Genomic DNA, 13,911 nt, shown 5'->3' on the forward strand with positions numbered 1-13,911 from the left:
AATTGGTCAGAGTAGCTGTGCTAAAGCCGGGTAATATCATTCAGCACTTAGAAACATTGTATTAAGCACTACATAAATTTTGCATATTATTATCATTATCATTATTACAATAACAATATTAATATAAAGCATTTATTAGGTGCCAATTATCTAGATACCCATTCAACACCACACTATGTAATAACCCGACTTAAGCTCCAGTAGGGAGTTGCTGAATGCGCTTGGTGCATTCAAGGACCTAATCCTGCCGGGTACCCACTCACCTCACCTGGGTTGAGTGCAGCAAAATGTGGATCAATTTCTTGGTGAAGGAAAACCAACCATGGCTGGAATTTGAACCCATGACCCTCTGTTTCCAAGGCGAGAGTCAGGACCACCAGACCACAATGCTCCACTTACAATTTAATGCTACAACTAAACCAAAGGCACCACAAGCAAGAAAAGGCACCATGGTCATATGGCAACAAGGGTACAATATGGCTTACCATGTGACAATTGGCGGTGACACTCCAGCGACTTGGCAGCTAAGATGGACGTCCCTATCTTCCATGGCACTGGTGTTGATGGGTCTCTTGATAAACCTTGGTTTGCCTTCCTTTCGGTCTGGAGATAGAAAGATGAAGGATTAAAGAGGTTATAATAATAATTATAACTATATTCTGGTTTTACACATCAGGGCCCCGTCTTACGAAGAGTTACAATCAACCTCAGCTTATATGGAAATCCATCAATTTAATTTTTTTTCTCCAAAGGAAATTTGCACAATGTCCTTTGTAAACAAACAAAATCACACTGAATTTTCAAAAAAAAAACAAATGTATGATTATACATCATATCTAGAAAATATTTTGAATAAACATCCAGTTAAGAAGTTGACATTGCTGGCTTTCGATAGTTGTAGTCGATTGGATCAATCGCAACTCTTTGTAAGATGAGGCCCAGAACAACATTTCTATTGCTTTAGAGATCTACGGATATATTATTAACCAAGTCATCAGTCCTGGCTTTCCCCGGACACAATGTATGTACTTTCTCCACTCCCTGGGAAGCATTCCAACAACAATTTTCAATTGCTAGGCATACTACAAAGGCTTTCACATCCTATAGGGTAATTTACAAAAATATAACCTTGCGGGTTCCTCCTCTTGAAATATGGACACAAAATATATATGCGTAGACAGAATAAAATGCATTTTATAGCATGTGAGGTCATACAGCATATTACTTTACCAAGTTACCGAACCATTAAAATAGAAATAAGTTAGTAATAATTTAACTCACCAATGGATAGATCTTCTTTGAAGTCTGTCTTGAGTGGTTTCCTTCTCCTCTGTCCACCAAAGTTTGCGATACGACCAAGTCCGATCTTATGTTCTCCTTCCTGTTGAATGAGTTTATACAATGACCACACAGTTTCATTAGGCAATGGGTTACAGTCATCTTTGATAAATTTGATCATACATTAGATTCTTATGAGCTGAATTCGTATTGAAGTTTCTTTCTTAATACTTATCATAATTGGCCTACTAATATGAATCATTATAGAGTACACTTGAGGCACTTTGAAGAAAATGAAATGAATGTGAATAGTTGCTGATCTAATTAATTTGTAAAGTTATAATATATATGCGAGAGTAAAGAAAAAGATGTGTACCACATGAACAGAATGGCAGTCTTGCTATAAATTGCAAATTTGCAATTCGATTGCTGGTGTAATTCTTGCATGAAAAGTATAGATTGGTTTGCCATACTTAAGATTGATACACCATTTATTTACTTTGCAACTGAAATTTGCAATCAATTTCAAATAATTCCTTGTAACGCTCCTTTTACGTCATATCTAACTCTTTGTGAAACACCACCCATAGACTCATACACTAGAATACATAATAACTTACCAGCCACTTTCCACTGTCAACCAATGCTTTGTGGTTTGCTGTTGGGATGTTCTTTGCTCCTCCTCTGAAGTCTTGCTGTAAGAATCAACGTCCAAAGGAAAAAAATAACTGTCAGATTCTCGTCCACTCCTCTTACTATCTTAATCAACTAATGTTTTTATATTTAAGAGTGTAGAGGTTTCATGGTACACCATGTATTCTTTTGTAGGGATGTGTTGGTCCTGAAAAGGACCACCTAAACGTGACATTTCAACAAGTGTGTTCTTGTCATCTTCAGGAGAATGAGCAAAAGTTTTTTATTATTAACAGATCTGATATATACAAGAATGGGACTTCTCTTTATTAATTTTAACATTAGAGCTAACACAAGAAGAGAAAGGATAGATTGTTAACGATTCTCACTGATTTCTTTCATTATTACTTTACGGAAAAATTCCATAAAATTGGTGCATGTTCATCCATATCCTTAAATGTGAGACCTATCTAATATAATATGTCCCTATTTACTAGTTTACAATGAAAGTTATTACGCTCTTAAATCATCATGGACTTCCGCCTCCTTCTATTTCTATTTGTTATTGTTTCATGAGAAGTAAAATCTATATGAATTATTTATGTTTTCTTTTGCCTATTGGCTGCTAATGATACACCGTAATAAACTGATTAAAATAAAAATACATTTTTTTCTTTGCTTGTCAAGAAATTGTTCATAGGAAAATACACCCCATAAGTGATGATTTTTTTTTGGTTATTTGCAAATTTTTAATATGCAAAATAAATCAAATCACAAATCATGCAAGTTTACCAAAAAAAATAAACAGATTAAATTTAATACCAATGACAGGATATACAATGTACAGCTTTTCTCTTAGTGTAGAAACATCAATATGCATGCACTTCTACAGTTAACACTACAGTATATACTTATTTAGGGGAAAAAAAAGTTACACACATGCAGAATAACGGTATTGTTATATAACAATTTGCAAAATTATATAAAAGTGACAATTAAAAAAAAAAACCTGGAGGTTACAGAAAACATATTTTTTATAACAATGAAATTGATCTATAAATCTGCATTGTCACCGAAAGTGTAAGTGCTTTAGTCTGTTTTATTAAAACTGTTGGGATACTTTACAGCAGGAATATCAAGCAGTTAAAATTACAATATATTAGCAAAGTTTTTTCGCCTGGCTGTTGTCTGAAATATGACAAACCTGAATAACATGCTTACATAGAAAATTGATCAATATAAATTCAGAATTATATAACTAAATTAAGAAAAATTAACTAAATTAAGAATTATATAACTAAATCATTTTTTTAATAGGTACTGTAGATGAACTCATTCATATCAACCACATCTAAATCTAACACACAGTGATTTATTGATGTTGATATAATTTTTTTTTGCACGATTCAAGACAAAGTCTTGACTTCAAAATCTTAATTCATGCAACAGTCAAAAGTGCATCACTATACGTCTCAATACAATACATAAGTTGTTTTTATGACATCGATTATTAATAGCGATCAGAAGAGTATGCTGGGGGGTCGGTTGCAAAAGGTTTATGTACAAATTGTTAAAAATATATAGAAACATCTCCATCTTCAAACACTGTAAGCAGTTAATATTACAGGTAATTTATCAATCAATAGATACAAAGCACATACACATACAGTATATCTAAATAAAAGATCATGCAAGATAACTGAATATATAAATACAAATTATTGAAATCACCACACTTACGATAGCCTGATGAAGTTATTTGAAATTCAAAATAGAAGAGTATGATAAAGAATACATGAGAAATAGGACACTGCAAAATGACAATTGTTTACATAGAATACACCTACTAATTAGCTACTTAACCCTGACACAAAAATATGTATTTGTAAAGCAAAAAATCTAATATACAAGTATATTAATATATTCACCTTGATTGCTGACATATACATGTATTAGAATTTAAATAGCCGACATGTACATATATGCATTAGAAATAAGGTAAATTTTACACCAGTTATGATCACAATTAAAATGTTAAAAATCACTCAAAATCTGTTATTGTTTTTTCTCCATATTTTTCACTTTTACCTCCCCAAAATCAAAGATATCCTTTTCCTGATGAATAGAACATGCAAATAGAGAGAATATTCATTTGCAACGGTAATAAATCTTTGTCACATCCTGATGATATTTCCAGAGATGGAATCATATAAGAATGGTTTAATGATCAAAGTCTGCGTAATGGTGAATGGTAAATGTATAATTTTATGATATTTATAACAATTCAATAACAATTTTAGAATTTCTTAATGATAATAAGCCATCCCTGTAGAGTGAAAGTCAACATCGTGCTTCTAATACTTTAACTTCTTCTTTTTTCCACTTGTTAATTTTTTTTACTGTCCCTTCAAAATCATGTTCAACTAGCAAAGAATGTTGCATGTATAACTATTCTACTTTGATTTTTAAAAATACATTACACATTCCTTCATCAAGCACCCTTGTCCATTTAATAAACATCCCATTCTCCATTCCTAAACCAAGATGCAAATTTATTACGACTATTATTCTAATCCTTTAATAATATTATTTGTATTTCTAATTCCATAATAACATGCTCTCTGAATATGTCTGAAATCAATTTCAAATTCAATTAAATATAAGGATCTGTTTTCATCTACAATACTCCGTATGAAGTTCCTTAGATCTTACATGCTCTTTCAATGCATTGAAAAAAGAAATCTCTAAATTACAAAATTATCAATTTCCCATTCTTCATATGCATATGATACTCTTTCTCTGTCATAAAGCATGCTGTTCCAATTCAATGCAAATGAAGCTAAATCTTATGAAGATTATAACCCTGTAACACAAAGTCATGTAACTAATCATATGGCTGATTTTTACGATTAATGGCAATGATCACAATATGCAATGAATCATATAAATCAACTGTATTTTCAGTTGCTTAGCTGTGTGTCAACGGGCCCAAGGGTCATGGAAATTTTGAAAGTAACATTTCATGAAATCCTTCCTTTTGATTGGCTGCTGAGTGATATCACCATGGTAACACTAGTTACCATAGTTACCATTAATGGAAAATTTTAATGGAATAGGGAGGTGTATAATGATTATGAGACTTACCCTAAGCCAGGGGTGGTCTAGTGCTTCGTGTGCTGCCATTCTTTCTCTGGAAATGATAAATATTTAAAAAAATACTTCTGGTTAAAGTGCTTCTGAATGAAATCAGCTTGTTATATCTTTCACTTTCTTTATATTTATTGCATCTCGCTATAAACTCTGAATTGTTCAATAAAACGTACATGCACCTTACCAAAAGTTTGGGGCTCCATCTTACATGCTAGCACCCCATGAGGAGTTTTTCATTGATAATACTCATATTTCATCGAAGACAAAACAGTGGAGAAAACAAGAAAGCCACATTGAAAGATGTTTAGTAATAAATCATCTTTAACACCTGATATATAATCAAATTGATTTTGACCTGCTGGATATGATTTTCTTTTCTTTTGCAAGTTGATTTCATCAAATTATGCATTGTTCACATCTATTTATGCAATATTGATGTTATGTGATTTATAATTCATTTACACTCAGGACCCATTTACATAATTTGTTATTTATAATGAAAATCTTTGTTTTGTGTAATTCATATATTGAATGGTTATCATTATTTTTTTTTTATTTGTCTACTCTTTGTATCATGTTTTTATGCAATGTAAACACATACATTTCAGCCACTGGCTGCCAATCATGTATTATTAATAAACCATTTCTCTTCTATTCTATTTTATTCTTATAGTAGGTTCCCTGATGAAAGACATGGCACAGACTTTGACAAGTTCCCTGAGTGATATATGGCTATCAATACAGGAATTAACAGCTACATGTATTATAGTAATGTAAAAGCAAAATCAATGCAAATCACTGACTGCGAATTGAATCCGATATGGACCCCGAGGCTTGCGACCAGGCAGGATTACAATTTTCGAATTCCTTGCACACAAATTAATTATACTTCTTCTAACTTCCATATTTAATGTAAAATGCGATTAGTTAAATTTGCATCATAGTTGAATCACGTAATGTGTAGAGGGCTTAACACAAGTTTGGTAAACTCTAAGAATAGCGGAAGTTGACTTACGACTTATCCTTGATGAGTAATCTGCTGATGAAGTCTTGTGCTTCCGGTGAGATCTCCCTGAACGCTGACTTGTCAAAGGACCACTTACACGATCGTATCCTGTCTGCATCGTTCTCAAACGGATGGAGACCACTCAGACTGTAAAGAGATATAATACAACATCAAATATATTTTATCGTGTTATACTTATTATTATATTTTGGGGATCATATCTTGCTCTGCTAATGATTTCTAAATTCATCATTCAATTGGGGGTAGATAAGTAAGACAATTGTGATTAATCACAAAAAGAAGCAACACAGACAGGAATACTGAAAACTATATTCAAAAGAAATAAATACACATCTAGATGAAGATTCAGAAAGAACTAAATTAAAAAAGAATTTAAAAAAAACAATAATACCCACATAGTACATGTACATTCAGAAAACATTTTTTTTAATGCACCATACAATAACAACCGGTCCGTTCATTTAAAACTGCACTTTGCAATAAAAACTACATATTGCATTGAACTTTGCACCAAGCATGAAAAAAACATACATGTACACGTTTCATCGAAGGCTACATGGATATCTTGCATTAAAAACATGTATATTTGCATCACACTTTGCATCTTGTATGAAAAGTAAAGCGAACATCAAGGGCTAAATCTAGTATAAAAAACCATGATACATTAAGACTACCCCTTACATTAAATCTACATCTTCAAAGATCATCTTAAATCTACATCTTGCATTAGAGTCCAGAACAGATACAATCAAATATATCAAGCATTAAAAAAGCACATCTCCTTATTTGTCACCACCCAGAAACTACAACTTCACTTGCGTACCCATCGCAGCATCAATACTCACAGCATGTAGACGATGAGACCAATGCTCCACATATCTGTTGAGAAGCCGACCTGGTCGCCATTGAGAACCTCCGGTGAAGCATAGTCTGGTTCGGCGTAAGCAATCTTTACCCTTTCATCTGGATCTAACTTGGCGGCTAGACCAAAGTCGATGATCTTGATGCTATCACCACGCTTGGTCTCATACAGTATACTTTGTGGCTGTTGTCATAAGGAAACAAGGGAAATAAAGTAGTGTGAAAATTTTAAACTGAAAAATGATAATGAAGTTGATTTTAATAGCTGTAATTCAGTATGTTTTTTAGTATGTACATTGTGTGGTGAAACAAGTTGGGGACAAAACATAATAAAAAGATGCTGGAGAAGTCTGATTGATTATACTGATTTGTTTCAATTTATGTTCTCAGATCTTGCTAGCACAAAACAACCTAAACAAATTTGTTTAACTACGGTTAAAGTGATCATATTTTAAAAGTTGTAATAAGTTGCAATGTGTTTTCTTTATTTCCACGGACTAAAAAGCGCAAATATTATGAGCAATGTACAGTTTGTTTTCTTGCCTTATTTCCTTGTCAGAATGTGGAAATCGATTTCTGCAAGTATTACAGAAATGGGAAGTGTTCACTTGAGTGTGTATATTCTTTACAAAATTGTACTGCAATCTAATAGAAGAGACCAAGGCCGAAGAATATATATGAGAAAATTATCCCCATGTTGTCAAAAATTCAAAAGCAAGATATTTTTCAAAGTGAAAACTTTCTCTTATACACACTGTACACTGTAAGTAAATAAAGCCCGATTAATACCATGGATCAAAGATCTCAAGAAATGTAGAAAATGGGTGAAAGAAAGAAGTAGGCATACTCACCCTGAGAGCAAGATGCATGTGATTTTGAAGGTGAATGTGTAGTAGACCCTCGCAGACTTGCCTTGTGTATCGAGCCACCACCTCTTCTGAGAGAGTACCTCTCTCTTTGGCTCTCTGGAATGCATCTCCACCGCTTACACTGAACAAAAGGATACAAGGTTGTTAGAACAAACATAGACTTGCTATTAAAAAAAAAAACACAGTCAATGAAAGATCACAAAAACTGTTGGTCAGTTTGCTGTCCTCCCTTTAGAATACAGTAGAATCTGTTAATAAAGGCCTCTCTCAAGGATAACAAGGTTAACAAGATGTGTCTTCCAAGCAAGTGGCCCTTAAGAACAAGTTTATTTAAAGATGCAAAATCGTCTGTTTTCATGAGATTTTGACACTCTTCGGGTATAAATCAACCAGAGTAGAACATGATTAATAACAAGCAGACATCATGTCATGTAACTAGGAATTACCTTATGGTAAAGTCCTTATCTCAACTTTCCCTGGTCAGACAGTTGCAAGAGGCTGAACAGGCTTAGCAAATTACCAAATGTTTTGTTTATATGTGATGTATTATTTCTTGTAAAATTATTGTACCTGACAGTGATATTTGGTAATAAATACAATTCAATATTTATATCTTTATTTTCCACGAGTGGGATGGAACACTCTATCAGCAAATACTGTTTTTCGTAGGGGTCCATAAACACACAAAATAAAAAGTACAATACACAATCAAACATGGTAATGACAAAAGCACAAAATCATATGAATCACTCACTATTTCTTTTGTTTTTTTTTGTTTGAATTAAACAATATTTCATTTTTTATAGATTTGACAATAAGGACCAACTTGACTGAATCATATAGTATTAAACAATGCTCATTCCAAATGTTCAGCGAGGGTTTAATCGTTGTTTCACTTGACAATGAGAAGAAAAATAGGATATTCCCTATTTTATATAATAAAATACAAAAGAAATAGTGAGTGGATGACGTCATCAGTCTCCTCATTTGCATACCCACCAGGATGTGCATATAACTGTTTTGTGAAATCAAACAAAACTTTAAAATGTCATTACTTTCTTATCTTACATCCGATTTTGATAAAATTTTCAATGTTATGCTTGTTGGATTTTTCTCTTTTTATTCAAATCAACTTTTTGTTGGGGTGGACTTGTCCTTTAAGTTATGAATGACTTTAGGAACGACTGGTGATCCTTTCTTGGGATACTAAATCAACAAAATTCAAAATGTGGGGTATAAGCCTTAATGTGGGCCCTTTCCTCTCACTGACCTTGGAGATCTTTTGCCTTTCTTACTTTTTCCCCATTTGTGCTGTAATATAAAAAAATTAATAAAAAATATGCCCTCAAAATATCAAAATACAACCTGCCCCTCAACAAAACCCAAATCAAACATACATGTAGGCCCCAGACGTGTGGCTGAAATCGATTTATGAGTTGCGTTATATTTTGCCAGAGCATGGACTTACAAGTCAGTGATGAGGACAAACTTGTCGTCCATGTCGAAGGCGTCGTGGCACTGCTGCAGCCTGGGGTGCTGAAGCTGGTTCATTGCCTCGATTTCTTCTTTGATGAAGGCCTTGTCCTTGGGCTCTACGTCCATGAACTTGGCTGCGAAGGTTCGGCCCGTGCCCCTTTCGATGCAGCGGTGGACCACACCGAATGGACCCCTGGTAAAAAAAAAAGAGGAGATATTTTGATAAAATGCATGGAAATTATAGTAGATATATTCACATAATGCATGAAAATTATAGTAGATATATTCACATAATGCATTGAAAATAATAGTAGATATATACATATGATGCATGAAAATAATAGTAGATACATGAGAACATGAGGTATTCTTTTTGTGTTTTATACTACATGTATAAACAAATTTAACAAAGCTAATACTATCATACCCTGCTAATAGTAAAAAAGTATTGGAATATATATAGGGGAAGACGGGGTAAGTTGAGCATAGGGGCAAGTTGCGCCACCACCCCAAGGCCATTAATGAATGAGTCAGACATTGTGGTGGTGTCATGCATTGATGACCCATTACATAACCCTTAGCCCCACCACATTGTTTTCAACTTTGAAACAAAAAGTACTTTTTAGAGGGAAAAATACAAATTTCAGCCAAAAAAGTAAAATAAGGGTGTCAAAAAGATCAGTGCTTTTTACCCACACACGTATTTCAATATGATAAAGAAAAAGAACAATATTGTTAGTCCAGGTATGGATTCTCATTCTTGTCATAATCTTTCACACGATGGATGCATAAAGAATTTGTAGATGTGAAAATATCGCATTAAGTTCGGACTGGGGTAATTTGTGCCAGCAAACATGGGGCCAGTTGAGCCATGGTAATTCTTATGGAAATGTATAATAAAAAGAAAAACAAACCTTAAAAAGCCATTGATATGCAGGCAGAACGGAGCAAATTCACATGACAGTTCTTTTACTTTTAGAGGATGTTAGTATAAATAGAGAATTAGCAAGTGAATAGACTTTAAATTAAAAAATTGACATGCCGGTTCTTCCCGCATACATTTTATACATAGTTTTTGTGGTTCAACTTACCCTAGAAGGTGGCACAACTTACCCCACAGATGGGGCAAGTTGAGCCATTTGACATCGTTTTTTTCAAAGGCACAATGACTTTCAGTGTGGGGGTAGAAAGTTATATATAGGAGAAAAATATTTCCCAAGAATCAAATTTAAAGGTAAGGTACTCAATACTACAATATTATTAGTCATATGAATTCTAACATGCAAAATGCAAAAAGTGTCACAACTTACCCCTTCCCCTATACATTTCACTTCTTTATGTGATACACAAACCCCGGCACAATGCATGATAAATGCAAGTTAAACATTAAAAAAATATATATTTTTTAGTCAATGTATAATTCTTTATATCCAATGAGAATGCAGGGTAGTATATATGACATCAAGGATCTCCTGAAGGGTATCTGAAGAGTAATTTATACCAATAATGATGGAAATTATTTAGTATATATGGTTCAGGAAATACATTTATCTCACCTGCCGATTTCTTCTCCTATGTGATACCTGTCTTCTACGTTACCACGGCGAACCTTACAACTGGTGGGCTGGAAGGATTCATCAACTATGAAATAGAAGAATAGAATTCAGCAATTAAAAATATCTTTAGATGAATGGCTTACAGGCAACGCGGTCAATGCCAAAGCTAAATAAAACATGGGATTAATCCCCACTACAAATTATGCTGGATTGTGTTTTTAATGGCGAGTCCAATTTATCCTTTTTAAGGTGTAAATGAAAAATATACACCAAACAAATGATATGCATTTGGACTTTATCTGAAGCAAAGACACCAAGACTGAGAACCATTGAACAAGTTCAGCTTCTATATGTATCGATTCTAAATTTTGAGCATGATCTACCAACAGGTAAAGCATCATGACTTCAAATCGATACATGTACATGTATATAGATAATACTTGACTAAGATATGGCAAACATGGCCCAACCAATACCAGGAAACTTGACCCTTAACCTTAAAATGAAGTCTGTATGCATCTCATTACTCACCACATTGGTCATAGTCTCTGACAGGTGGAACTTTGGGTCTGGCTGGAGCTGTAGATGGATGAGAAAAATGAACAACAGGAAGTGAGATACACACAGGAATTGTACAGAAGATACAGGAGGGTGGCACAAAGAGGGTGCTTCAGGTCATGGTGAAATAGTCAGGTTACATTAGACATTGTTAATATCATTATTACTATCCTAATAAATTTAGTCATCATCATCACCATCGTCATCGTCGTCGTCATCATCATCATCACCATAGCCATCACTCAGATAGTACTAAACAAAAATTACCACTACCCAACTAATATTTTCTTCCGCCAAAGTTACATTAATCAATCTTATTAATCTATATTTCCTTTATCACTTACCTTCTTCTTCTTCTACAAATTTCCTCTTCTCTGGAGCTATTTGAATGGATAAAAGCAGAAAAAAATAGAGAATTATCAATGATATGTTCAGAGGGTCTTAACATCAAGGTCAATTGTCATCACATCATCATAATAGCAGGGCCCGCTGGGAGGACAGTTTTCAGAACTGAAGTGGCTTCCCTGGGTAAATATACCTCTATTATTATTATCATTATCATTATTAAACATCTAAATCCAGTTTATTCGCATAACCTAACTCTGTGAAATCATGAAATCTAAGTTGAAAATGACCACACTGAAGATCACTATTACAGATAACCGCATGTATGTGGTACAGTGTATGTTTATTGTTCGGAAAAAGACCCAACATCTGGCGGGAATGCCATGCTTATTTTGTCAATATCTCAGCAATCACACATTTTGTACAAAAATCATTTGGCTTATACTTTGCTATTCATACATATAAGCACTTGGTTGCTTCTTTTTACACTAATAAAACTCATCTGTATACATGTATTGTTACCACAAATAACGTTTATGTTTAACCAAAGTTCAGAATACAGACCAGTAGCCTTTATCAATACCAATTATTCCCAATCCTACAACACGGGTCATTTTAAATGCTTCTTTTTACCCATTTTGAATGCGTCTTTTTACACTAATAAAACTCATCTTTATAAATGTATTGTTACCACAACTGATGTTTAACAAGAGTTCACAGACCAAAACCCGTCATTGATACCAATTATTCCTAGTCTTATGATATGGGTCATTTCCCCAGACATGCAGGCTTTGTTCATTCTCTGCTCTATACCTACCGGGCTTTGTGATGGTGTGCGAGCACTCCGTTCCCTCCCCACGCCCGTAGATATTCTCAGCCTGGACACGGAACTTGTACGGCTTGTTGGTGTCCAGGAACTGGACCACGGCGGAGGTGGTGCTCGCTGAACAACACCTTGCCCAGGTGGAACCGTTGTCGGTGCTGCGATCGACGACGTAGGTCAGGGGGCTGTAGCCACCATCGTCCTCGGGTTTGACCCAGGTCAACTCCACGGAGTCGTGGGTCACGTCGTTGCAGCGGACACTGCTCACCTTCTCTGGTGCGTCTGAATTGTGAATGAAAGTATAGAGTGTGATAGGAAGTGTGTGTTTGTGATGCATGTACATGTATATGTGGTTGTGAATGGACATGTTCATGTGCAGGCACATAATTCATGACCAGTACAAATAATGACAATGACACAATACAAGTTTTGATTAGAAAATTGCTGAAGCATATATGACTGCTTTATCGTAAGCAAAGGTAGCATCCAAAAGTTTTGTTTCTACACCATTTTCAAATGTGAACTTTATTTTATAAGCATCACATAAGACTAAAATCCTCAAAATTGAAGTTTTTGCAACAAGAATACACCATACTCCAAAATTAAAGGACAATTCCACCCCTGATAAAAGTTGATTTGAAAAAAAGGAGAAAAATTCAACAAGCATAACACTGAAAATTTCATCAAAATCGGATGTAAAATAAGAAAGTTATGGCATTTTAAAGTTTCGCTTACTTTCACAAAAACAGTTATATGTACAGCCTGGTCGGTATGCAAATGAGGGGACTGATGACGTCATCCACTTGCTATTTCTTTTGTATTTTATTATATGAAATATCCTAATTTTCCCCTCATTGTTTTGTGAAACAAAGTTTTATTCCTCCCTGAACATGTGGTATTTCCATTGTTTTAACACTTGATGGTTCAGTCAAGTTGGTCCTTATTGTCAAATCTGTAAAAATGGAAATATTGTATCATTCAAACAATAAACAAGTGGAATGCCTCTGGCCGTCTCACCTGCATCACGCGATTCAATATAGCAGCAGTGCTGATTTTGAAAACTACTATAACTCGCACAAGATGTTCAGTGATACTTGGTTACTCATATTTCCACGTTTTATGAACTAGACCAATACACTTATAGAGATATGATGGCAATTCAACAAATACCCCCAACATGGCCAAAGTTCTTTGACCTTACATGACCTTTGACCTTGATCATGTGACCTGAAACTCGCACAGGATGTTCAGTGATACTTGATTACTATTATGTCCAAGTTTTATGAACTAGACCAACACACTTTCAAATTTATGGCTGTAATTCAACAAATACCC

General features: G+C 34.3%; 1 protein-coding gene across 6 annotated transcripts in view; it reads right to left on the reverse strand.

Moving 5' to 3' along the window:
* Window positions 1–13,911, reverse strand: part of LOC129265683 (twitchin-like) — a 125,239-nt gene that overhangs the window by 19,287 nt on the left and 92,041 nt on the right. For 4 of the 6 annotated variants that reach the window (XM_064100265.1, XM_064100271.1, XM_064100273.1 and 1 more), the window contains 13 exons: window positions 12,571–12,858; window positions 11,753–11,788; window positions 11,382–11,429; window positions 10,851–10,935; window positions 9,287–9,487; window positions 7,801–7,939; window positions 6,934–7,133; window positions 6,077–6,214; window positions 5,056–5,101; window positions 4,000–4,026; window positions 1,899–1,973; window positions 1,282–1,381; window positions 486–603 (listed from right to left, as the gene is read on the reverse strand). In XM_064100265.1, coding sequence (XP_063956335.1) covers window positions 486–603; window positions 1,282–1,381; window positions 1,899–1,973; window positions 4,000–4,026; window positions 5,056–5,101; window positions 6,077–6,214; window positions 6,934–7,133; window positions 7,801–7,939; window positions 9,287–9,487; window positions 10,851–10,935; window positions 11,382–11,429; window positions 11,753–11,788; window positions 12,571–12,858 — 1,501 coding nt within the window. The remainder of the gene's footprint in view (window positions 1–485; window positions 604–1,281; window positions 1,382–1,898; window positions 1,974–3,999; window positions 4,027–5,055; window positions 5,102–6,076; window positions 6,215–6,933; window positions 7,134–7,800; window positions 7,940–9,286; window positions 9,488–10,850; window positions 10,936–11,381; window positions 11,430–11,752; window positions 11,789–12,570; window positions 12,859–13,911) is intronic. The other 2 variants (XM_064100278.1, XM_064100258.1) reach the window with 1 other exon arrangement.

The sequence above is a fragment of the Lytechinus pictus genome, chromosome 1 (genome assembly GCF_037042905.1).
Source record: "Lytechinus pictus isolate F3 Inbred chromosome 1, Lp3.0, whole genome shotgun sequence".
Classification (NCBI taxonomy): Eukaryota; Metazoa; Echinodermata; class Echinoidea; order Temnopleuroida; family Toxopneustidae; genus Lytechinus; species Lytechinus pictus.